The sequence below is a fragment of the Lissotriton helveticus genome, chromosome 6, assembly GCF_964261635.1.
Source record: "Lissotriton helveticus chromosome 6, aLisHel1.1, whole genome shotgun sequence".
Classification (NCBI taxonomy): Eukaryota; Metazoa; Chordata; class Amphibia; order Caudata; family Salamandridae; genus Lissotriton; species Lissotriton helveticus.
The window spans coordinates 1,376,389,086-1,376,414,946 of NC_136067.1; the positions used below are offsets into that span (position 1 = coordinate 1,376,389,086).

At 48.0% G+C, this 25,861-nt stretch overlaps 1 protein-coding gene across 4 annotated transcripts in view; it reads right to left on the reverse strand.

Annotated features, from left to right (window-relative positions):
* The window catches only part of LOC144763498 (E3 ubiquitin ligase TRAF3IP2-like), a 336,420-nt gene that overhangs the window by 33,832 nt on the left and 276,727 nt on the right, over nucleotides 1-25,861 (reverse strand). For all 4 annotated transcript variants that reach the window (XM_078649139.1, XM_078649142.1, XM_078649140.1 and 1 more), the window contains one exon: nucleotides 12,863-12,979. In XM_078649139.1, the coding sequence (XP_078505265.1) occupies nucleotides 12,863-12,979 (117 nt within the window). The remainder of the gene's footprint in view (nucleotides 1-12,862; nucleotides 12,980-25,861) is intronic.

The following is a 25,861-nucleotide window of genomic DNA, read 5'->3' on the forward strand; positions in this document are numbered from 1 at the left end:
TTGAGGTATTGAGTGTCCCCTCTCATGCCAATGTGCAGCCAGACACGATTTCATATTCTTTGTACGTATCGTACTTTTATGTTCGGTCATTCGAACCTTCACTTTCCTAGTAGTACGGCCAACATAGACCAAACCACATGGGCATTTAATTGCATAGATTAGAACACTCGAGTTGCAATCAGACGTGTGCCTCAGGGTGATATTTTTACCTGTTTGAGGGTGAGCGAAGGAATTGCCTACCATTACATTACCACAATGTCCACAGTTTAAACACTTCCTCATACCTTTTTGGCCTAGGTCTGTGTTTTCATGCTTCCGATCCTTTAGGAGTTCCTTAATGTTCCGTGATCTTGAGTGTGCAAATAAGGGTTTGTCTAAAAATACCTGCTTGAAATCAGGTTCTTGCTCAATTATTTCCCAACGTTTCTTTACACATTTTTTTATAGCCGCTGCGGCTGTGGAAAATTTGAGTACATAAACTTCCCTCTTATTTTTACTCTTTTCTCTTTTTTCTAGCATAGTAGATCTAGGCATGGTTTTGACTCTATTCTCAGCTTCATCAAGGATAGCATCCGGATACCCCCTTGTTCGGTACTCTGTGCGCATAGTAGTGATAGTCTCAAACCCTTGTTTTTCATCTGAACAAATCCTTCTTGCCCTGATAAATTGTGACAGTGGTAGGTGTCTTTTTAGTGATTCTGAATGGAAGCTATCATAATGTAAAGCATTGTTTCTATCCGTTGGCTTCTTAAATACGCTTGTGACAAGTGTATTTCCTTCTTTTTTGATCAAGATGTCAAGATAGCTTATCTGTGCCGAACTGATGGTGTAAGTGAATTTAATAAAGGCATGACAGTTATTCAACTCATGGAGTTGTGCTCGTAACATTTCTTCTGAACCCTTCCAAACAACTAGTATATCGTCGATATACCTAAGGTATAGCGCTAGATGTTGCTGCCAATTGTGATTCTGCAATATGTGCTCGTCTTCAAATTTAGACATGAACATATTGGCATATGTTGGTGCCCCGGTAAACCCCATTGAGGTGCCCGTCTTTTGTAAGAAAAAACAGTTCTGCCATTGAAAATATCCATGATATAGACAAAATTGTAGTAATTCAAGCAAAAAAATGTTGTGCCCCTCCTCATACTCATGTCTCAACAGCATCCACTCTGCTGCCTCCAAACCTTCCATGTGTGGGATTGAGGTGTACAGGGCTGAAACATCAACCGTGCACAACCACACTTCCTCATTGTCAGAAATAGGCACTCTTTGCAATTTCCGTAAGCAATCTGTAGTGTCTTGCACAAAAGTTGACCATTGTTGTACCAAAAACTCCATTGTGGGGTCCATCTCTAGCTGTATATAGGTGTTGGTGTCTTTCACATGTTGATCTACTTTCTCATAGTAGTAGGCGGTATTGAGCACCACAAGTGCTCCGCCTTTGTCTGCAGATACTATAGTCAGTGTCTCATTCGAGGCCAGTTCATTAAGTGCCAACGTTTCTTGTCTAGTCAAATTTCTTTTGGTTTGTCTCTGATGTTTTTGTTCAGCAAAATCTTTCTTTACCAATGTTTCGAAGAGATCTAAAGCCTTATGCGACATAGGTGGCATAAATGTGCTCTTGGGTTTAAATTGTTTGGTCCCTGGCGTTTCTGTCAAAGGTTCTGGATTTTCTGTGGCTATTTGATGAAAGAACCATCTGAGTCTCAACTTCCTCATAAATTTAAAAAAGGAGACTTCAGTCTCAAGGTCATTGCTCTGATATGTAGGCACAAACGACATACCCTTGTTCAAAACTGCTATTTGTGTGGAGGTTAACACAGTATCTGAAATGTTCATAATCAATTCCTCTTTGGGTTGCGTCTTACTACGTCTTGTTTTTTTCCCTTGTCCCCTCCTTGTTCGCTTGTGCCACTTTGTGTATGTTGTGCATCCGGTGGGTGATTGGAACTGTGGCCCCCATCTAAAAAAGGCTGCCTACCCTGATTGCTTGTCCTACTGTCTGCATGTGCACCTGCTACTGTTGTTTCTACTGGGGGACGTGTAGGTAAAGTGTCTTGGTCTGTAGCCAAACTCTCCTCTGAAGTATTTTCTGTTGGCTTTCTAAAAGCCCTCCTTTGTGCATAGTTATCAGCCCAACTATAAACCTCATCCAGCTTATAGTCCAGTGTATCTCGTTTAAACTTCCTCAATTTTCTTTCATGCTCTTGGACATGCCACGTGCTGATTGACTCCATGATTCCTAATTCATGGGTGGACGGTTGGTCGGGAGGCGCTCGTACGAGAGCGGGCCTACTCCCGGAGTTCATTCCCGCGTGTAGGGTGGGAAGTAGTTAGACACTTTGTGGGTAGTTGGGCGGGATCCATTGGTGCAGTGGGTCTTGGGCCTCCCGTTGGAGGGCTGAGATTGCCTGCACCGCGACAGGTACTTTAATGTTGCTGAGGTATGGGGTGGGGGGTTGGAGGGGGGGTTGTTGGTATAGTTCGTGGCTGGGGAAGGTTTGCAAGGGAGGGGGTGGGGGTTTGGGGGATCCAGGGATGGTGGGGAGGGAAGTTGGGGCTGGCTTTAGCACGGTGTACACGGGAACCTGGAGGCAACTGAGCATGTGTGTGTGGCCTCAGTGGCCTGATGATTTCGGAATCTGGAAGATTGATGGCGGCTGAAGAACTGGGGGCGAGCCCCCCGCTAGCCTCGATGCGAATATTGAGCTGGAATGTGCGAGGGATGCTCGACAAAATTAAACGAAGTGCGGTTCTACGTCTGGGGAAGACTGAAAGAGCGGATGTCTTGTTCCTCCAGGAGACGCACCTCTTGGGCACCAAGGTCCTTAGTTTACGTAGGTACGGGTATGATCAGGTGTTCCATGCGGGGTTTGCAAGAGGGTCCAGGGGAGTTACAATTCTGGTACACCGTAGGGTCTCGTACACACATGATACACAATGGCTGGATGTGCATGGTCGATATGTCTTCATTAAGGGGAGACTGGGGAGTGAGCCAGTGGTTTTCGGTAGTGTGTATGCTCCACCCCCACTCCAGGACGCCCTGATTGAACGGCTGTTTGAGGTATGGACGGATGTCCCGCATGTGCTGACAGTAGTGGGTGGCGATTGGAACGATGTGATGGATGGGAGACTCGACCGCTGTAGGCCTGGGGGTGGTCAATTGTCGGATGCCACTACGAGGTTGAGTAGGATGGCGCGGGGGATGGGATGGATTGACACTTGGCGACACCAACATGCTTGCGATCATGAATATACATTTGTTTCTGCGGTCCACAAATCCTTTTCACGCCTGGATTACTTATTCGTCCCACAACCCTGGATAGGCAGGATTGACTCCACCTCCATATTGCCGAGGGGCCTGTCAGATCACTCCCCGATCGCACTGACGTTGAGCCTCGGTGTGAGGCGACAACCGTTTCGCTGGCGCCTTTCGGTGTGGCACTTACAGCGCAACGACTATCAATCGCGCATGAGGGAGGCTATAGCGCATTACTGGACGGAGAATGAGGACCCGAGTATAGATGCCATGACCATGTGGGAGGCCCTCAAACCGGTCCTTCGGGGCGTGGATATTGCGTGGTGCGCCGCGAATCGTAGGGCCCGCAGGCTAGAAGTAGAGGAGGCGGCTGCTCAGGTGCGGAGCCAGGAGGCGAGATGCCTGACGGGGGAGAGTGGAGATGCCGTGGACCAGCTACTGCACCTTCAGCGGTCGTACACCTCGTTATTGTTAGACGAAGCCCGACAGGCTTGGCTCGCTACGCAGAGCAGAATCTATCAGGGGGGGGACAAATCTGGCACAATGCTATATAGGTTATGTCAAGATACTTATCAAGCCCAGCCCCTGCCGGGTCTCCGAGATGTCGCGGGCGGCCCTATTTCGGCCCCTGAAGTCCTGGCCCAGATGTTTGCCCAATATTACGAGACTCAGTATGCCCCCCGGGAATCCCTCCCAGCGGAGGAAATTGACAGATTTCTCGCAGACCTTCCACCCCGGGCGCTCTCGGATGAGGCACGGACCCGACTAGACCTCCCGCTGTCGGCGGAGGAGCTTCGAGAAGCTCTGGGCGGACTGAACACGGGCAAGGCCCCTGGGCCCAACGGGTTCCCCTGCGAATTCATGAAGTTGTTTCATCTCCAATTGGGGATGCGCTATAAGAAGGCACTGGAGGCGGCTCGGGATCATGGCAGACTACCAGCGGACTGGCGACACGCCGAGATCGTGGTTTTCTGCAAACCGGGGAGGCCCCAAGACAGTCCGGAATCTTATCGTCCGATCTCATTGCTGAACTTTGAAGCGAAAATACTGGCGAAGGCATTGGTGAACCGTCTTCTCCCTTACATCACGGACCTGATCCATGCCGACCAGGCGGGCTTCATGCCTCACAGGGCAACGAGACACAATATACGACGCGCTCACCTAGTGGTGGAGGCGGTACGAGCGGCGGGCATTCCCGCGGCCCTCCTGCTGGCGGACATGGACCGGGCCTTCGACTCCTTGAGTTGGTCATACCTCCGAGCCCTTCTCCTTCGGCTCAATTTGGGCCCACGTTTTCTGTCATACATTCATTTGTTATATACGGATCTGACGGCAGCAGTCAGAATAGCGGGAGCCACCTCCAGTTCGTTCACCATCGGTCGAGGCACCCGGCAGGGATGCCCTCTTTCACCTTACCTGTTTGCCCTGGCCATGGAGCCGCTTGCGGCCTGGGTGAGGATGGATGCCCAATTGCGCGGTGTAGAGTGGGTAGGGGGCCCATCTGACAGAATCGCACTCTATGCAGACAACGTCCTATTCTTTCTCACGGACCTCAATAAATCGGGGCCGAGGGTCCTTGAAATAATGCGCATTTTCGGTGAGGTATCGGGTCTTCGGCTTAATTCACAGAAGTCGAAATTGTGGGTCCTGGGTGACAGGGGGATTTTGGGTCCCTGGGCCTCGGTCCTCCAGGAGGCAGCGGGAGGCCTCAAGTACCTTGGGGTCTTTCTGACTGATGTGCAGGGAGTGTCGTGGTCCCGTAACATAGTGCCTGTTTGGGACAGGATCCGCTCGGATATGCTGATGTAGTCCCGGATGCCCCTGAATGTCTATGGCCGCTCGGCCATTTTTAAGATGGTGGCCCTACCCCGTATTCTATATCAATTGCAGAATCACCCCTACCCAGTTCCGCAGCAGTGGTTTCGACAAGTGAACTCAGCCTTGGGTCGGTTCCTATGGACCGGGGGAGCGATAAGAGTGGCGCTCCGCACCTGCTCCCTGTCGACCTACTGTGGAGGGCTGGCCACGTCTGATGTCCAGTCCTACTATCAGGCATCGCACTTACTTGTCCTCAACGAATGGTGGTACGGGGATCGCAGTGACCCGACCTATGCCCTGGAGAGGTATACGATGGACCCGCACACGCTCCATACTATTTTATACTCAGCGACTATCCGGAAGAGACTCCCGAGGGTCACCCAAGTAATCTTCAAAGTGTGGCGCGATGCGCTCCGCCGCATGGGATGGTGGAACAGGCTCACGGGCGAAACTCCATTGTGGCATAATGGGAGGCTGCCCGGATTGGCTGCACTCCGGGGCTTCGAGGGCTGGGATGCTATCGGCATTTAGGCGCTGGGCCACGTCCTGAAGGGCACAGTCCTCAAATCGTTCCAGGCGTTGCAGGATGAATACAATATGCCCCGGTCCCAATTCTTCAGGTACTTACAGCTCCGACACGCCCTGGCCCCCGCAATAGCGGGCATGCCGTCCTTGCCGGAGTTTAGTCCCCTAGAAGCGAAAGTCTTTATGGGGGAGTTGGAATCGAAGAAAATCTCAACCATATATCAAACCTTAGTTACACACTGTTCCCCTTCTCTTGATAAGTTGCGGGCGGTCTGGGAGAGTGATCTGGGAAGTTTGGAGGAGGAGGACTGGAGAGAAGCCCTGGAGGCCCCTAGGGGAGCAGCGATAACAGTGCGCCTGCGCTTTATCCAATTTAAGTACCTTCACAGGGCATATTACACGAGGGAACGATTGTGGAAGGCGGGGCTGATAGCCTCCCCGGATTGTTTGAGGTGTGGCAGTGCGGTAGGCTCCTTCTTGCATACAGTATGGGGATGTATACGGCTGCAGAGATTTTGGACCGGTGTGTGGGACTGCTTGGAGGAAGTGTTGGCATGGGAACTCCCTCGCACGCCGCAGCTGGGCCTTCTTCACGTTATGGAACAAGTGGGGGGTAATCTGTATAAACGGCACTTGCTCCTACTGGGACTTACGGTAGCCAAACGGGATATAGCCCAAGCCTGGAAGGCCCCCAAGGCCCCGTTGGTGGGGGTGTGGAAGCGGGGCATGGACTTTAGTATGGGATTGGAACGCCCGATCTTTGAGGCCAGGGGCTGCCCCAGGAAACATTATAGAATTTGGAAGAAATGGGCAGACTATAGGGGCCTGCTGCTGGACCCCCCGGTGCCCCGAACCGCTGCTATAGACCACGTCTGTACTACCCCTGAGTGAACTGACCACACGCTGCTATCATGATGCTTAGGCTCCTGTATCTGGACAATGTGAACACCGGGCAGGGTGGGGGGTGGGATCCGGGTGGGAATGTGGGGAGGGGGGGAGTTGGGCAATGTTGATTGAATTGCTTGACCACTATTGCTCTTATATGCTCACTGTCTTTCTGCCACTATGGAAGCAGTGTTTCTTTTCTATTTCTATCAACTGCTACAAAACTAATAAAATTTGTTCTGAAAAAAAAAAAGCAAGTAATCTAAAACCCCATTGATTATGGGCTTTCCTCACGGCTGTTCCTTAATCTAGCGGCTGCCACAAGAAAACTGGCTATATATAAAATTTCGTTAGGATCATTTAATAACTAAGTACAATAAGGCTGGCTTTATTTGAATAAAACCCTTTTTTTTAGTATTGGAAATAAAAACCTCTTTCTGATCTCACTATAGAAGTCACAAAACATTATGAGGTGCATTGTATCCTGAACTGAAAAATTGTCACAGGTACAGGGCCCTAGCTCATTCAGTCTGCACCACCCCTTTGAGCTTCCTAGAGAGAGGTAAGTTAAATTAAAACGAAAACGTGTTCAAAGCAAACGATGGAAAGGCCTAGGAATGATTTTTAAATAGGATTCCAGCAATGGTGAAGTCTTTAAAAGGTATAGTGCTTTAACCGTCTATTTTGTCAACTCCAGTTCTTTCCCGTTCTAGGGCCCATGAATTTAAAAGCTGTTTTTTCACCCAACTAAAATCTGTTCTTGTAATTTTCTCAGGATCGTCAAAAAAGTCCTGTCGGCCCACATTTGCCAAAGTTTCCTTTACATAAACAAGCCATCTAATCTTATGTACATGATCCAAAATGAGACAATCCCTAATTAGTCTATGATTAAGATCTAATTCAGGATTAAGCCATAATTTAAGCCAGAAAATAACTGGGGCCAGCCTGAGTTTATCTGTTATGTAGCCCATCCCTAATTCCTGATAAACAGCATAGGTGGGTGTTGACTTGGGGACCGATAATTCTCCCCGTAGAAATGTATTCTCCTCTATCTGTAATCCTTCCATGGGTCTGTACCCCCAAATCGCTGTACCATATGTGGCAATTGCAATACATTTGGATTTATAGATGTTCAACATTGCCTCTACAGGTTTGGCCCCCAGCCTTTTTGAAAACCCATTTACGGCCGCAATAGCCCTAGCCATACCATTAATCTTAGTTTTATGTTGTGCAGCCTATGTACCATTCTCATCAAAAAGAACCCCCAAGTACAAAAAAGAGGTAACTCTGGTAATTTCGGAGTCTTACCAATAAAAAGACCTACAATTTCTTTTACTCTGGGGGCCTATGCTCATCACATGTGATTTAGCTATATTTACCCTTAAATCTAATCATTTCATAACATTTCCAAATCCCTCTAGCAGCTTCTGTAGGCCGACTGCTGTGCGCGATATCAAGACGGCATCGTCGTCATACAGAAGCACAGGGCAATGCTCCTGAGCAATTTTAGGGACATCTAAACTAACTACATCTAAAAACTTGCCTAAATTATTAATATAAAGAGTAAAAAGTAATGGCGCTAAAATACAACCTTGTCGGACTCCACGACCAGAACTAAAGTGCCTAGTGCAATTACCATCTTCATCAATCCGTACCCGTGCAGAAAGATTCTGATGCAAGTCAGCTAAAAAACTGAACAAGGCTCTTTTCCATCCCCATCTCTAGAAGAACCTGCCAAAGCTTTGACCTGTTTACCAGGTCAAGAACTAAAGTGCCTAGTGCAATTACCATCTTCATCAATCCGTACCCATGCAGAAAGATTCTGATGCAAGTCAGCTAAAAAACTGAACAAGGCTCTTTTCCATCCCCATCTCTAGAAGAACCTGCCAAAGCTTTGACCTGTTTACCAGGTCAAAAGCTGACGATAAATCCATAAACTCCAGCTGAAGTATTTCCCCTTTGGCTAAGGTGTATTTACCAATTAACAGGGATAAATTAAGACACTGGTCTTGGGTCCCCCTGCCACTTCTAAAACCGTATTGAAAATTTAATATTACCTTATTCTCCTCTAACCATCCCATCAATTTTCCTAAGACCACCCTCCCAAGAACCTTTACAGCAGAATCAATTAAGGAGATCGGTCTATAACATCGGGCATCTCCCCTACTACCCTTTTTAAAAATGGGTACTATAATAGATGTAGCCCAAGAAAGTGGATGGATTCCCTTTACTGCAGTGTTAAAAATTTTAGTCAAAACTTTTGCCCAGAAAACGGGATAAGTTTTGTATAAATCGGCTGGGACACCGTCTGGGCCTGGCGCCTTATTACTAGACATATCCTTAATGGCCAGTACTACTTCCTCCTCATTAAAACTCAAAAGCGAGGTTGAATCTCTTAAAACAGCACAGGGTACAAATTCTGTAGATGGGGGAGTCTCGTATATAGCCTCAAAATGTGCTAACCACTGTTCTTCGGTGATATTACATTCTGCTACAGTATTATCACTATCAGAGAAAAAGGGCTTTTTTACAATTTCCCAAAAACTGCGACTATTTTTTAAAACATCAACCGACATCAAGGCCTCCCATGCTTCCTTTCTGATAACGTTCTTTCTGGCTTTTACAGCTAACTTGTAGTCCTTCCTGAGTGTGGCCAAATTAATCCTTTTTTGTGGGATCTGTTTTATAGCGCTCATTAATTTGCTATGTGCCCATGAACATGTGGTATCAAACCATTTCTCGGCCATTTGTTGCCCCTTTCTTACCGGGACCGTTAAATTCAAAGATATTTGTTTACAGATGGCTGCGAAGGCCTCAATAACCGCTGTGCCCTCAGATGTTACATCTAGACATATATTCAGCATATCATTTACCGACAAAAAAAGTGTATCCAAAAAAATCTCAGGGATAATCTTTGTCCATTTCAGCCTTCTACCCTGATCAGTGGGTTTAATACTGACCTCCAGCCTTATGTGACTCGTGGGCCGCCCCAACACGCAATCTTTATCTAATTCCAAAATAACCGGATTGTGATCACTAAAGTGCGAGTGTTTCGCACTATAAGAATAAACACAAGACAACAGGAGGGGGGACAGGAAAATGTAATCAATCACAGTGTTACAACCTCTGGCTTTAAAAGTAGGGATCCTGCTAGTTAATTCAGTTGTACTGGGTTCATATAGATCCATTACTGTTAGGACCTCTTCCAGGCATTCCCCCTGCCTAGTATGCTCAAGATGAGGTACAACATATACAGAAGAATCACCACTATCCAATCTCCCATAAGAATCCTCCCTGCAAAGATGTATATTAAAATCACCCAAAATGATACTCGGATGATAAGTGGTTTGTTTTTCCCTATATTGCTCTAAAAAGAATTTTAAAATTAACAAATGTTCATTTCCAGTTGAGCAATCTGCTGAGTTATAAAAATGAACTACCAAAAGTTTAATGGAATTATGATCCCTCAGTTCTACTGCTAAACAATGGGTTGACCCTTCAGTTATCACTGTTCAATGCAACATGGAGTATTAAAGCTACTTTTTGAAATAACAACCTGCACTCATTGGTGTATTGCCACCATGTGTATACAAGCAAGCCCCTCAAAACTGAAAACAGGTGGCTCTATTCCACCCGGAGTGGTAACTATGGGTAGAATTCAGCCATTCTAAAGTGGGCTGGGATTACCGGCTATGCAAATTCCTCACCTGAGTGGCAGTATCGGACCCCGATTGACCAGGTGATGATGTGCACCCAGTGAAACCAATGCAGGGACTGAGGAGAGGAGCACCACCCAGCCCTTGCCTTACCCCTGCAGCACAAGAGAGAGAGGAGTTCAACGAGGAGTTTAGGAGTGAGGAAAACAATAGGCTTCCCGGTCACCCCCAGGTACTTCCCTTCTCCCTCTCCTCCCCAAGCTGCAAGGACGCATCAACCAATATATACAGAGCCCTATGCCAGAGACTTTGGCTGGGAGAGACATAGCCCCCACCTGACTTCACCAGACTCCTCTACCCCAAGGAGGAACAGTAGAAGACCAGTACTAGACTCCGGAGATTTGTGAACCCCCTCCTAATGTGCAACAATGCTCCTACGGCCTTGCCCCAGCATGCTCTAACCCGCCAACCACCCAGCTCCCACCCCTGAACCACCACCGGCCCTTCCGCTAACATCTTCACACCTTCTCTGAGTCAATGGAAAATGTCAGTGGATTTTTACCTGTAAACAGAGAAAACCATTCTGAAAATTACTTGTGTACTCCACAATCGGGGAACAAAACTTGGAATAGCCAGAATTTGGTGTGGTGATACCGGCAAGAATCAAAGATTCCTACCCATGATATACTGGTACGAAACTACATCAAACTGGTAATGAAGGTCTATGTGTCCCCCAAATGATTTACAAAAGCAAGCCTTTATAAAGCCAGTATATTGGCTTGTGTGTAGCGATCACACATGCGCACACACAGACACACAAACATGTGTGTGGGTGTACACACACACACCCACACACATGCTGTGGAGGTACAGTATGGGCATCCATACTGTAAGCTTCCCTCATATGCAGAGAAGAGGCACATAATTGTCAGAGCAGTGCAAGCTCCCCCCCCCCCCCCCACATAGAGAACAAGACAATACCAACTGCAGCCGCATAAACACCACCCAGGTAAGGTTCATTTGCAGAAAAACCCATACAGTGCAGGCAGCAGCAGGACACGCTTCCCTGACATAAAGAACACCTACACTACTACCAACATCAGTAGTGCAAGCTTTCTTCACACACAGAAGTACACTACCAATAGTGGCAGTGCAAACTTCAACCCCATGCTCAATAGGTACAACACGGGCCAGTGTTGTAGTAGGTCTAAATTAGAAGAAACCAACAAAGGGTCAGTGCAGGCAGCAGCATTGAAAAACACACACACACACACACACATTTATCACACCAAAGGCAAGGGAGATTTTATCTGGCTGCATCATAGACAACTAAAGCTTACCAGACACTTTACGGGGTGATTATTCTTATTATCATTCCTCTCCCTCCGAAGCACCACATGAAGCCCTCCCCAGCCCCATCCTTGCCACCTTCTCCTTGGAAAGATGTTTCCCATGATGTCTTCCACACCACAAGCATTCTAAGCAATGAGGTACCTAGCAGAAATCAAAACCCTGAACTACACTTGACTTGTACTGTACTGTTTTACAATGGACTCTTACACTCCCACTTCTGCTTCACATTTGCCTCCTACTCTCTCACCTCTTCTATCACTGTGAAGTGCAAAAGGCATCTTGAAAGGTAAAAAATACATTAACTTCATGTGTAATGACGCACGTCATTGTCGAACCACTAGGACTGGCTTTCTACACTGAAACATATTATATGATACTTGTTCTGGAGATTGAAACGCTTGCAGTCTTATACTCCTGTCATGACTAAAGGAGGGCAAATAGGCAAATCGTTAAATACTCTAAATGCTGTGACCACCAAACACTTGGCTAATTTGGCTTAATGGCCTGAAAGAGGAAGTGTAGTGAGATAGCTAAAGTGAAATAATCTTAGAAGGGAGCATTAAAAATAGAAAGATTTACTGACCTCTATTTAATGAGATCTTCCCTTTTTTTTATAAAATGATCCATTAAGTAAAGAATATTTATGAAAAAAATAAAGCATATGGCTTTTGAGCATCCGAGCATTTGCTCCACTGTACTAGGTTTCAAGCTGCACTGCGTCAACCGCTTGAATTAAATCAAGGACTGTTTTGCAAGTGGAGAGGTGTGGAGGGCTGGATTGCTGTTAGTACTGGGCCCATGTGGTCTCAATGGTGAAGAAGTCACTATTGCGTCTTTGGGTTCAACATGTGTCCACAGCGTCTACAAGCCTTACTCCTTTGCTTCCTTATGCTCTTTCTGTCCGTGCAGGACGTTAACATATTCAGGGATGGACAAGTAACAAAACTCAGTGGCCAAAGTCTAGTATAAACAGACTCGGCAAAGCCAAGAAGTCCAACGGCATACCGGTATAGCTGAAGGCGCTGTATGATGTAATGTCAAAGGGATGGCAGAACCAGCTCCCTCCTTTGTCTTATTCAAAAGAGTAAGCTTTCAAATAGAGGGTTTTAGATTCACTTTACCATTCCTGAGGCACAAATGCTTGAAATGGGGGGTTGACACAGATAAGATGATAAGAAGTGATACACATGTAGCTACCACAGTAAATGGATTTACTACCAATTCAACCACCTCACCACAGACCATAGACCTTTTTATCTGCCATTCAATAGCCCAAAAAGACAAGGCAGTTGCAATGCTTCTATTTCTTGGTCAGAAGACCTTGCTGTTCTTTATTTTTTTTAAGAAGAATCTGCCCACTTACCATCCTGTGAATGTACTTTGTATGCAAACCATGTTCATCTTTTAGCAGCATGGCGTCTTCACCTTCAACATCCTGTTTATATTTCGGACTAATAGCAATGATTATCATCACAGCTTTCTGTAAAAAGCAGAGAAATAAACATATATGAAAACCTAGAAACGTTTTCTTATTTTGGTAATGAAAAGTGTACACACATTCATAAAAACAAAAACATTCTAGCATTTTGGTTTGTGCAGACATTAAGGGGAGACATGGAAATACCAAACTATCCAACTCTATGGATAATACTGGGTCTATAGTGGCAAAAGGGAATATAGCCAGACGGTGAAAATGACATGGGCTGCTGCATGAAAACCGAGGGTGGTCTATGAGGGAAGAGGCTGCTCCAAAAAATGCGAGAAAATATGGTCTGCATGGAGGTCCTTCGGGGGCTTAAAATTAGGTCTGCGCCTCTGACACCTACAAAAGGAAGTACTCCAGGTTTCATGACTCCAAATGATCAAGTTGTGACAAATTGTTATTGTACCGTTTAAAAAAACTTAATAAAAATACATTTTTTAAAACATTCCAGTATAAGGATCCGCGTGAAAAAAGAATACAGAGTGACTATGCAATGATTAGCCTTTTCATGTCATGGGAAGCAAAGTGATGGATAGGTGAAAAGAGTGAGGCTAGGGCTATGGGTATCAGAAGAGTGATTTGTACAGGTGGTTGAAGCTGGGGCGCTCCAGCACTGAGTTTTGAGGACCAGGACATATTTTTCACCACCAGACTTTGATCCAGAGTAACAGAAAAAAAGGCATAAAAAGGAGTAAAAAGGGGCGTGGTCTTGCTGGGCATTCAGTGAAACGTCCACCGCGGGAGCTCCGGCCACTCGCTGCTTTTTGAAGTTTTTACAGCAGAGCTGGGGACCCATCGGCGCCGCTACACTAGGCGCATCGGTGGCGGAGAGTGAGAGGCACCTGTGGATGGGAGGAAAGCGGCTGGGACGCAGCAGAAGCGGCGGAGCAGCCTCTGCACCCTGGCCTTCCGACCCGGACTGAAACGGCCGCCATCTTGAGGCACTCGCCCCTGGGCCTTGGTAGCTGAGTGGGGCTGACCTGGGGTCCTCCGGATCCTTTGAGTGTTGTGAAGCCCTAGGAACAGCTGCAGAGTGGCTGGGGCGCCTCCGGGGCAGTGGACGTCACTCGGGACCCGGCTGGTGCAGGAGTATGGACGTCTGGCCCTCCCGGAACGGATCTGGGCCTCCATTTTGGCGGCTGAACCCTTGAAGCGTCCGGCCCTGTGCACTGTTCCCCGCCTCTCTGCCAGACTGGCGGCTTGATCACCGGAGCGGCGGAGCGGCTGTGGCACCCGGCTTTGGGCAGGAGACGACCGGGATTGTCCCGGCGGAGAGAGCGAGACCCCTGCCTTTTGGCACTCAAGACTGGAGGCGGCCACCATCTTGTCTGCGGCAGTCCTGGGCTGTACGGTGCTGCAGGCAGTGGATTTGGCCTACGGACCACAGGCCCTCAAGGAAGCGGAGGGCCCTGTGTGGGGCTCCCTGCGTTGCCCCCGCAGCTGACTTGACGGGCATCGAGGCGTCTTGAACTGCTGTGACTGTCGACCTGGGCCTCCCCCTCCCCCCTGGAACTGGCGTGAGGCAGGGAACAGTGGACATGGGCCCCTGTCCTATTGGCCCCATCACTTGCCGGTTGGCTGGGCGGCGGGACGAAGCTGAGACACATCTGGTGCAAGTGGGCGCCTAGAGGAGTAACCGGCGCTCTGGCGGTGATTTGGCCTGGAGATGGTGACTCCCTGGTCAGTTGGGCCTACGAACTGGTGCGGGCCTCTGCCCTCCCCTGCCTGACTCGCGCTGCCCCCACACTGGCCCCCGGCAGCATTGAAGCACAACGCAGGTGAGGTGTAGGGGGTGGGGACACTCCTCGCCGCATCGCAAATCCACATCTACCCCCTGGGCCCCTGCACCTCGCTGACCACACGCAGTCCCGTTGCGCCGATCCTGTTTGGGACCTACCTCAGCGGATTGCCCCCTGAGCTGTGGTGGGCACGAAAGGCCATGCCGGCTGACTTCTCGCCTTGGACATTGAGAAACCCGCGCAGCATGCCCGAGCACCACTTCCAAAGTGTGACATACATTTCCTAGACACAGCTGGTGGCTGGCGGCCTGTATGCACGCAGAATCCGGCTCTTGGGTGGCACCCTCCCGGTCCTCCAGGCCCGGCGGACTTGGGGCTGGACACGGCCTTGCACCTCTCCCTACCTCACGCACATCACTCCCCTGCTAGACACCTGGAGGGCACATCCTCTGAGCAGGTGAGGAGCTGGGGCGGGAGTTCTCCTGTGTATTGCGACCCTGACTTCCTGGCATACGTCGCACTGCTCATTGAAGGGCCCAGTTAGATGCACTCTGTCCTCCGCTGCTGAGACAAAGTAGGTACACACGGCACACTAGCCATCTCTACAACGACTCCTCAGTCACTCACTAGCCCATACCTCTGGAACTGTTGAGGAAAAGGCGCACTCAGGAGAAGACACACACCAAAGCAGGGAAGGACTAAACGGCTCCCCCAAAAGACAACCCTGTCGCTGCGTTGTGGGCCAAGACTGGCGCGATGGCCTCTGGGGAGATAGCCTCACAGACTGGAGGAGACTCGCCCCCTGTCACCCAGGCTTTTATGGCCAACTTCATGACGGAGCTTAAAACTGAGATAGCCTCCTTAAGCACAGAAGTCCACTCTTGTATCCGGGAGCTTAGGAAGGAGGTCACGTACCTCGGGGAAAGAGTGGATGGCCTCGAGAAGACCGTGGATGCCTGAACTGAGGATCAAGAACAACTCTGGCAGCGCCTGGCCACCCTGGAGGAGCAGCATATCAAGTTGCAACTGAAACCGGCGAACTTGGAAAATCGGAGTCGCCGAAACAACCTCCACATCCAAGGGGTACCTCTCGGGGCAGAGGGGAACGATATCATGACATACGTGGCGCAGCTTCACCACGAGGTTTGGGGAGACGACGATGCCTCACCGCTGGCCCTGGATCGGGCCCATCGGGTCTCTGGCCCCGCTGGCAGATCGGGTATTCTACCAGACATCATGACCCGGGTCCACTTCTTTACAGAAAAAGAGGCTATATTCAAGGCATCCCGGCCAAACTGGACCTCACCTACAATGGAGCCAAGATTCAGATCTATCAGGATCTAGAACCCACCACCCTCCGGAGACGTCAAGACTTTAGACCTGTGACGGATAAACTCCGAAGCCTGAATATTCCATACCAATGGGGCCATCCATTCGCGCAAATTTTTCAGTGGGAGTCCAAACGTCGAATGGTGAGATCCTTTAAAGAGGCGGCACAGCTTCTTCACCTCTCCACAACGCCGCCTGCTAGCCCTACATGACTCCCCCCTCTCGCACGAGCCCCTGCCAAGCCATCATGGTCTACACTTCGCCGTTTCCGCCGCTCCCCACATCCTGATGAGCAATCGTCCTCACAAGCCAAAAATGACATCATTCAACATATTAGGTCCCTAGAAGGGGAACGATCTGCAGCTGACTCCCGGGCCTCCTTTACCTTGACTGATTGGAGCAATACATCAGCAAATGGCAGAGTACGACGACCTTAGAAATTGTCTCGGAGTCCTGTCGAGTTGGCACCCAGCCCATACCCCAGCTCTCTACCGGCAGTGTTGTTGGTGCTGGACTACCCACCCAGATAACTCCGCGAGCAGCTGATGACCCGTCCCCTACCTGTTCTTGGGAGAGTGACCTCTTCGGTAACACCCGAGCCTTTTGGTCTCAGCTGGCCCACGACTGGAACAGGACATTGTGGCCCGGTTGGCTAATGTTGGTTTGTCTCTACCTATCTGTTCTCTTTTCTCCTCTTCTCACTAATTTCTCTATACCTTTCAACATGTCGGGCGGGAATCCCTTCCAGACAGTGCCGCCCCTTTTGATAGGAGCGACAAGCCCCTGCTTCTCCCCCCAACTACCCCCACCTTGCTCTATACAGTGGCATGACGGACTAACCCAGGCTTTAACACAAGCATGGCTACTGCCTGCCCCCTGAAGATCTTATCCCTTAATGTTAAGGGACTTAACTCCCCCAACCAATGACATCAAATGTGGCGCTACTTACTACAGCATAACACAGACACCATCTTACTCCAAGAGACTCACCTCCTAAAAGATGATACCCCTCGCATGGCCCAACCTAGATACCCTCTTCAATTCTGGGCTACAGCGCCCACTAAAACCCGGCCGGTCCTCGGATGCTTGTTTCCGTTCTGGGAAGGGCATGGCTTTTGTAGTTCGGACTGGACTGTTCCCATGGGGCACAGGGTCAGCGCTGATTTGCATATCGCCATTGTCTAACCCAGGGTGGTGTGGAGCGGAAAAACGATGGATTTGGGCCCAGATCTTTGGACTGGGGTGAATGTGTGTCATTGATCCACATTCTGTCCATCATTGTTGTGTTTGCAACAGCAGCTGGAGGAGCCACTCACACAAGAGGAACTGGCAAGTGCACTGAAGGACCTCCCCCTGGGAAAATCGCTGCGCCCGGATCGCCTTCCATTGGCTTTCTATCGCCTGTTACTGCCGCAACTCTAGCCCTACCTTCTAAGGCTGTTCAACTCCTTTTCCGACAAGGAAGGTCCATAGACCTCTTTGGGAATGGCATAAATAGCCCTCATCCCCAAACCGGACAAAGACCCTGCCCTGTGCTCCTCCTTCCGACCCATCGACCTTTTGAACACAGACCTCAAAATCTACACTAAAATACTGGCGAGGTGCCTCGACCCACACATGCCAGGACTTATAGAGCCAGACCAGGTCGGCTTCCTTCGAAATCGCCAGGGAGCGGACAATGTGCGCAGAATTGCCCATCTTGTGGGGAAGGCACAACATTGGGGCATACCGGCCAGCCTTTTATGGCTCGACACGGAGAAGGCATTCGACCGAGTTGACTGGACCTTCCTACGTGCTGTGCTGAACAAATTCGGGCTAGACCAGAACATGGTAGCTAGAATTATGGCCCCCTACCTGTCTCCGCAGGCTCGGGTGCGAGTCAATAGCCAACTCACAAACCCCATCTCCATACGCAGGGGTACGCGGCAGGGCTGACCCCTGTCCCCTCTGCTGTTCGCCCACGTGGTAGAACCTCTGGCTGTGATGATTAGACGGGATATGGAAATACATGGCATCCTCCTTGCAGGTCAACAAAACAAAGTGGTGCTCTTTGCTGATGACCTTATCCTTACGCTATCTCACCTGCATGTCTCCCTCCCGGCGCTACACCCCTTGCTGCAGTCCTTTGAGCTGGCCTCTGGTCTCAAAATCAACCATGATAAGTCCTGGGCCCTGAACCTTATGATCCCTGAAGAGGAGATACCAGCCCTGCAAGCCCTTGTCCCCTATCAGTGGGCCACTAGCTCCATTCGATATTTGGGGCTTCAGTTGACCCCCTCGCTTGACACATGGTCCCAAACGAATTGGCGGGAGTGTAGGAGAACCGTCTTAAAAGATCTGAGAGGGTGGAGGAACCTGACTCTTTCCTGGCTGGGCCGTCTGAATGCTGTCAAAATGTTGGTGCTCCCAAAAATTCTGTACCTGTTCCAGTGCCTACCCACCCCCATCCCGCAGCACCAGATACAGAGCCTTCAGCGAGACATCACCGAATTCATTTGGGGCGGGCGTAGACCACAATTCTCCAACAAAGTTCTTATGCTCCCGCGAGATAGGGGAGGGCTAGCATGCCCAAACCTACTGGAAAACTACTGGGCCTCTCATCTTCGCATCATTTCGGAGTGGACAGCGTTTGAGAGTGAAAAGGTCTGGTTCCATATGGACAGGACGGTCACCGGACGAGCCATTTGGGACCTTTCTTGGCTTCATCGGGCTGCACTCTCCCGCAGTGCTTACATTGCTGTACCCACCAAGACAGTGCTGGACATGTGGGACAGAGTAGCCGTCCCTAAGGGACTCACGACCTTCCTTTCTCCTCACACCCCCCTTGCAGGCAACCCATTATTCCCGCCGGCTCTTAACCCGCAAGTGTTCTCTAAATGGCTGGAGGGAGGGTGCAGAACAATCCGAGATGTATATGCCGGGGACACGCTTAAAACCTCCGCCCAATGCAAAGAAGAGTTTCGGCTCCCGGAGACAGCTAGGGTCCAATATGCGCAGCTGCGCCACTGGCTTTCCACACCCGAGATGCAGAATGCGGCCACACGCCCATTCACCCCCTTTGAGCGACTGGTACGTTCCTTTGACGATTCAAAGGGACTTGTCTCTCGGACCTACCAGATTCTGCAGCACCCCCCGCTGGTAACCACTCACCCGTACCAACGCCAATGGCAGTCGACGTCCTCTGCTGAAATTACACCTGTTCAGTGGGATCGTTTGTGGCGCAACATACCGAGGGTCTACCGCAGCATAGCACAACGAGAAACTGCGTACAAAATCATGACGCAGTGGTATTATACACCCTCCCGATTGCTCAGGATATTCCCCAACTCCTCCCCACTGAGCTGGAGATGCTCGAATGCTCCCGGGGACTTTATGCACATTTGGTGGCCTTGCCCGCTCCTGACCCTACTCTGGAAAGAGGTTCTTAGTCATATTAAGGAGGTACTTGGCTTCCCTCTGCCTGAATATGCAGCCATGGTTCTTCTAGGCCTGAAGTCTGACAACTTGAGAGCGCTCACACGGAATGATTGGCACATTGCTCTCCATATGCTAGGAGCCGCTAAACAACTCATAGCACTACATTGGAAAAGAGCAACGACCCCACCCATTGCTGCTTGGTTCGTGTGCCTATGGCATGTAATGACTATGGAACTATTCACAGCGCGCCTGCAGTCCCGTGAAACTCGCTTCACCAAAATATGGCAACCTTTGGTTAAATATCACCTGTGCTTCCCCTAACTTATGCGGCCAGCTCTGCATAGGGTTGTAGGCCTTGTGCTGTGTATACATAGACCCCTCCTTTGGTCTCTGTACGGCAAAAAAAAATAAACCAGATTTTCAACAAAAAAAATACATTAGTAAAAAGACAGGAAACTGTGACGAGGGAAGAAAGCAGGGATTAAAATCAACCTCCAGGGGTAAGATAAGGATAGGAAGTGTAGGCTGGTGTAAGAAAGAGGCAGGAGGTGGAATCAAGGCTAAGCAGCCTTGGAATTCAGCAACCCCAGCATTGGGAAGACCTGGGGACGGGCTCCTAGGAAAAACTTTGGTCTCCCAAACTTATTTTTCTTCATTTAGCACTGAATACAAAGTTGTGGGAGAAAAATAACTGAAGGTCAAAAACAGCTCAAAACCTAAGACAATTGTTTATAGAAGCAATGCACAAGAGCACTAGGCCTGTTGACCTGAAAGTGTCAGCGCTGAAGAGGTGTTGCCTACATGGTGCATGGGCTGAGAGTTCACAGAGCCGAGTCCGGGGGATATGGCACACAGTGTGACAGTATTGGCAAACCCATGGATCTTCTCAAAATATTTTACAATCTCCTCAGAAAACGTTTTCTTGATGTGATTTATTGGAGCCCTAACATGCAACTAATCAATAGGGCTAGGCCACAATATAGCTCACCTGGTGTATCTCTGCAGACTATAATTGTAACTGAGCGAAGGTAAGGCTTAGTTAGGGATTAGTCGCTTTTAATGTAGTGCCTAATTGATGTATCCAGTCTTTTGTTCTAGCCTGGTGATATTCTATGCTAGCCTGCTGTGGAATATTGAGTGATATGGAATGTGTGATGTCATTAGGGTGAGTGTTCTGTCCCTGACATTTGGAGTGTATGTCTTCAGCTGGGGTCTGAACTTGTTACATTATAGCTCCTGATGGGGTTCCCTTACGTCTAACTTGCTATTCACTGAAGTAACTGGATATGTAACTGCTTGCTTCCTTAGTGTCCTTCGGAACCTGCAAACCCAAATGTAATACACTATGAGCCAAGGAGTTAAATGGGTGTCTATTATACTGTATTCATAATATCAAGACTCATTTTCCCCATAGGATACCTAAAACTAACACAATATACAGTATATGCAGCAGCGGGGTACAAAACACAATTGCTATTTTCAATAATGATGCTTGAAGAAACTTTAAACATGGACTCAATTCAGCTAAACCTTGTGAATCCATTAAGTATTAGAATCCATTTAGGGGAGCATTAATATGGATCAGAGTGGGAACCCCATTTCAGATCTTGGCCTCGAGCAGTGACAAAGACGGTTGATACGCCCTCCTTCCTGGACACTTAGACGGTTCCCCCAACGTCCTTGCCTGTGTCTATGCCCCTCATATGGACCAAGTCTAATATTGGGTCTCCCTATCCTTACAGATGGCGCAATGAGCCACTGCACTTTGGGTTTTGGGTGGGGATTTAAACTGTGTGCGAGATACTGAATTTGACAGATCCTTCTTCCCCTTCCACAGGGTCTTACGGTGTCGAATGCTGAAGACCTGGTACATTGGCTCACCCACTGGACCCTCATAGATACTTGGCGCCTCCGCAATCCCAGCCATACTGTATTTTCTTTCTACTCAACCCCTCCACGATCTGTATGCATGTCGCACTTTTGTCCCACATGGCGCATGCAGCTTGAGAAGCTTGAACATGTGACATTCTGCTTCTCGCTGCATTGAGCGATCACTTAGTTTGTTGACTACTAGAGCCACAGAATGAGAGGCTTTTAAGGTCGTCAACAGGGGTAAAGCATAGTAGCCTGGGTGGGCGCGCAGCGCAAGCTAGAGGTACAGCTAAAAGGTTTAGAGGACTCTCTAGAATCCCTTGAGAAGGTGCAATTGGGTCTGGGCACTGTACATCTCCCCCTAGCGCAGGCACACACTTATCATGCGGATCCTTTGTTGCACTAATCTTAAGGCATATATGGAGCACACACACTTCGAGGCAGGGAAGCCCAGTGCCTTACTAGCCTAGCTGGTGAGACAAGATCAAATCCAGCACCCCATCACGTCCTTAATAGCAGGCCCGATTCACTACGCCTCATAGAACAGAAGATTATCTCTGACTTTATAACTCAGTTCAGTTTCAAAACATTATTCGATTATTTAAAAAAACAATCATAAAAGCACATGATATATGTACAGTATACATCCGTAAATTCTAACATAGTATCACAAATAAAAATAATGAAGGTTACAAAAGAATACGGATACAGTGCAAATTCAGATTCATGTAACAGTAGGGCTACGGGAGAGTTTAAAAAACCATACTTTTTTTGATAGCAATTGATTTCAAGATGTAGGTTGCAGTGAAAAAACAAATATCTGGTCCCTCTAAAGAAAACAATAACCTCATGGCAGCCTTCACAGTTGTTATTGCATTTTTTTAAAATAGGGGTTTTAAATAAGCAATACGGAGATGTAGGAAGAGATCACAAATTAATAGGAAATGAACAGTACTCTGTTTCGTAATTCCATCACATGGGCAAGGTATATAAGGGTGGCTTTTCATAAGAGGGAATGCCACCAGATGGTATGCAATGCCGAGCCTTAGTCTAGTGAGGACAAACCGATGCGAAGGTCTAGTAACTACCTTTAAGTAATTCTGAAAACCAAGTGCAACCATGTTGGAATAATAATAAGAATTACAAAAGCACAACTTATGGATATTATTAAAACTATAAAAACAGGATCGGCCTTGGACCCCTGCCCACCTAAAATCGTTCCCCCTGTCATGAATTTAATAACAGATGTGATTACACAAATATGTAACGCTATGTTCAAATCGGGGATCTACCCAGATGTATTGAAAAGAACCCTGTTAAAACCTCTTTTAAAAAAAAACACATTTGGATAAAGACGATCTAAAAAATTATAGGCCAATAGCTAGTCTCCCTTTTTTGGCTAAGGTGGCAGAGAAAGCCATGAATTATCAGTTAACTGAATACATTGAGGAACACCACCTGCTGGACAACACCCAGTTTGGGTTCTGCAAACTTCATGGCATGGAGACGGCCCTTATCAAAGTCGCAGAAGACATTAGAGTCATCAGAGACCACGGAGGAACAGCGGTGCTGGTTCTGTTGGATCTGTCCGTGGCCTTCGACACGGTCGATCACTCCACTCTGATCGACCGTGTCGAAAAAATGGGCATCCAAAAGGCAGCCAAGAACTTGCTTGCCTCCTTCTTATCTGGAAGAACACAGGCTGTTACCCTGGGACGATTCCAATCGGCCCAGCTGACCCTTCCTTGTGGGGTCCCTCAAGGCTCATCCCTCAGGCCGACACTTTTTAACATTTATGTGTCAGACCTAGCAAGAATCATCAAAGCATATGGGATGAGCCTTACCTCTTACGCCGACGAAACCCAGTTGTTGTTCGCCATTAATAACGACGGCGAAGAGGTGGCAGAACGTTTCCAGGAGTGTATGTTGGCTATTGGAGGCTGGATGGCCTCCAATTGCCTTAAACTTAATTCCGAAAAGACGGAGATTGTCATCTTTGGAAAGATTTCCCCATGTTGGTCATCCACTTGGTGGGCGTCATCTTTTGGAGCTCTGCCAACCCCAGCATCAAAGGTGAGGAACCTGGGTGTTGTCTTCGATGACAATCTTAATTTTGTAGCGCACGCCAATCAAGTAGCCTCAACTGCATTCCATAAGATAAAACTTATACGGAAAATAATACCATTTCTTCCTGACAGTACCGTAAAAACTCTGGTAAGCACATTGGTACTATCTTCATTAGACTACTGTAACGGCCTTTTTGCCAATGTACAAACTAGGGTTGTAAACAAAATGCAATCCATACAAAATGCCGCTGCAAGATTGCTCTCTAGGACCCCCAAATTCAAACCAATTGCTCAAACAATTCGTAATTATCATTGGTTGACTATCAAAAACCGTATTAAATTCAAGACTCTCTGTTTGGCATTTAAAGCCGTACATAATCAGGGTCCACAGTTCCTCACAGATCAGCTTACAGTCTATTATCCTACCAGACAACTCAGATCCATGACATCGTATCAACTGGTAGTCCCACGAACCAAGACTGTCTCTTGGGGGGACAGACGGTTCACTGTCACCGCAGCCAGACTTTGGAACACAGTCCCACTTTCTATCAGGTCAACGCAATCTCTTCTACTATTCCGAAAAAAGCTAAAGACCTGGCTGTTTGATCAGTAAACCAAATAATGATCTAACAATGAACAGGCTTGTTATCTTGTCAAGAGTCACGCACTAGGTTAATAGCGCCGAGACGCCCATGGGCATTTGTTCGCGCTCTACAAATCTCAAAAATAAATAAATAAATACTGAGGGATCGTTAACAACATGGTGGCGTCTCTACGTACTTGAGCTTTCTTCCTCAGATAGATACACTTAAGCTCTCTCTTGGGGATGTCAGATAGACTAGCGGGATCATCCGAGATATTTATATTAAATAGATCCCTGGCGGTTGACACAACATAATTGATCCATGGGATCTGTGAGCTATAATCTAAGCGAAGGCAGTCACCAATAATGCTTCTTGTAAAACTGGTTTCTTCATTCAGCCAGATTGCTCTCCAAGCCATCAATGGTCTTAAACTAAGTAAATCTGACAAATACTCTAGCCCCACCTCCTGGTGTGTTATTTCAGTGGAGGCTGACGCAGGCAGACATAACAGTTTTTTTTATAAAACGGTTTTCCTCAACTTGTAAATCCGCATGACAGTGATGCCCCCAAACACCAGAACCATAAAGTGCGATTGAGACACATCTATGACGATATATATACAACATGTCGTATATACGACGGTCCCCAAGCTTAATTGCAAATTTAGATATTCCATAAGCACTTTTGGACATCTTGGCTTTAACATTGGTTATCTCACTAGTCCACGTACCGTTACTGCTAAAAGTTATGCCTAAATAACAATTTTTTTAAACATTTTCTATTTTTTGCCCATCAATAAAAAAGGATCTCAACTTTCTCTTTTTGTTTCCGCATAACATGGTGAAAGTTTTAGTATTGTTAATCTTTAGTTTCCTGTCCTTAATAAAACCCGCAAACCTATCAATTAGTCTCTGTAAGCCACAGGGGGTTCGTGATAAAAGTACAGAGTCGTCAGCGTACAACAATATCGGAATGGGCTGACCATCTATTTGCGGGGCATCAGAGTTAACCAGTTTAAGCTCTGCGTCAATTGTACTGATACAAAGAGAAAAAAGAAGAGGTTCAAGTGCGCAGCCTTGTCTTATGCCTAAGTTAACTCTGATGCTGTCGGTACATTCACCCCCTTGGCCATACCTTATATAAGCAGATAGCTTAGAGTACAATCTCGCCAGGAAATAAATGATCTCAGCAGGGTCATCTTGTTCTAATAGGGTCGTCCATAGCAGGGAGTGATCTACCAGATCGAACGCGCTGCTTAGATCTGCAAAGCAGAGGTAGACCAAAACCTGCTTGGCACGTGTATACTTCCCTATTATGAGATCTAGATTTATGCATTGTTCTATAGTTCCGAGCCCCTTACGGAACCCAAATTGCGAACGCGCGAGGACACCACTATCCTCGGCCCATTCCTCTAACCTGGCCAGCAACACCCGGCTCATAATCTTAAGGGATGAGTCTAAAAGTGAAATAGGTCGATAATTTTTCACCTCGGACCTATCTCCCTTTTTGGAGATAGGGATGATTACTGATTTCCTCCATGCAGGTGGGGTGCATTCCATAACGGCCGCATTAAAAACTTTAGTCAAGACCGGGCCCCATAATGCCCTATCCGCCGTATACAGGTCGATAGGTACCCCATCGGTGCCGGGGGCTTTGCCTCCCTTACTGCACCTGATGGCATATTCCACCTCTTTTACTGTAACATTTAAAGGGGTAACAGGCCATGAAGCGTCTATCTCCCCGATTAAATCGACCACTTCCCCGTGGTCAAAAATATTCGTAAAGTGTGCGACCCAATGTTCCTCGCTAACTTGGGCGGTAAGAACTGGGGTCTCATCGCTCTTGAGGAAGTGGTCATTAACCGTGTCCCAA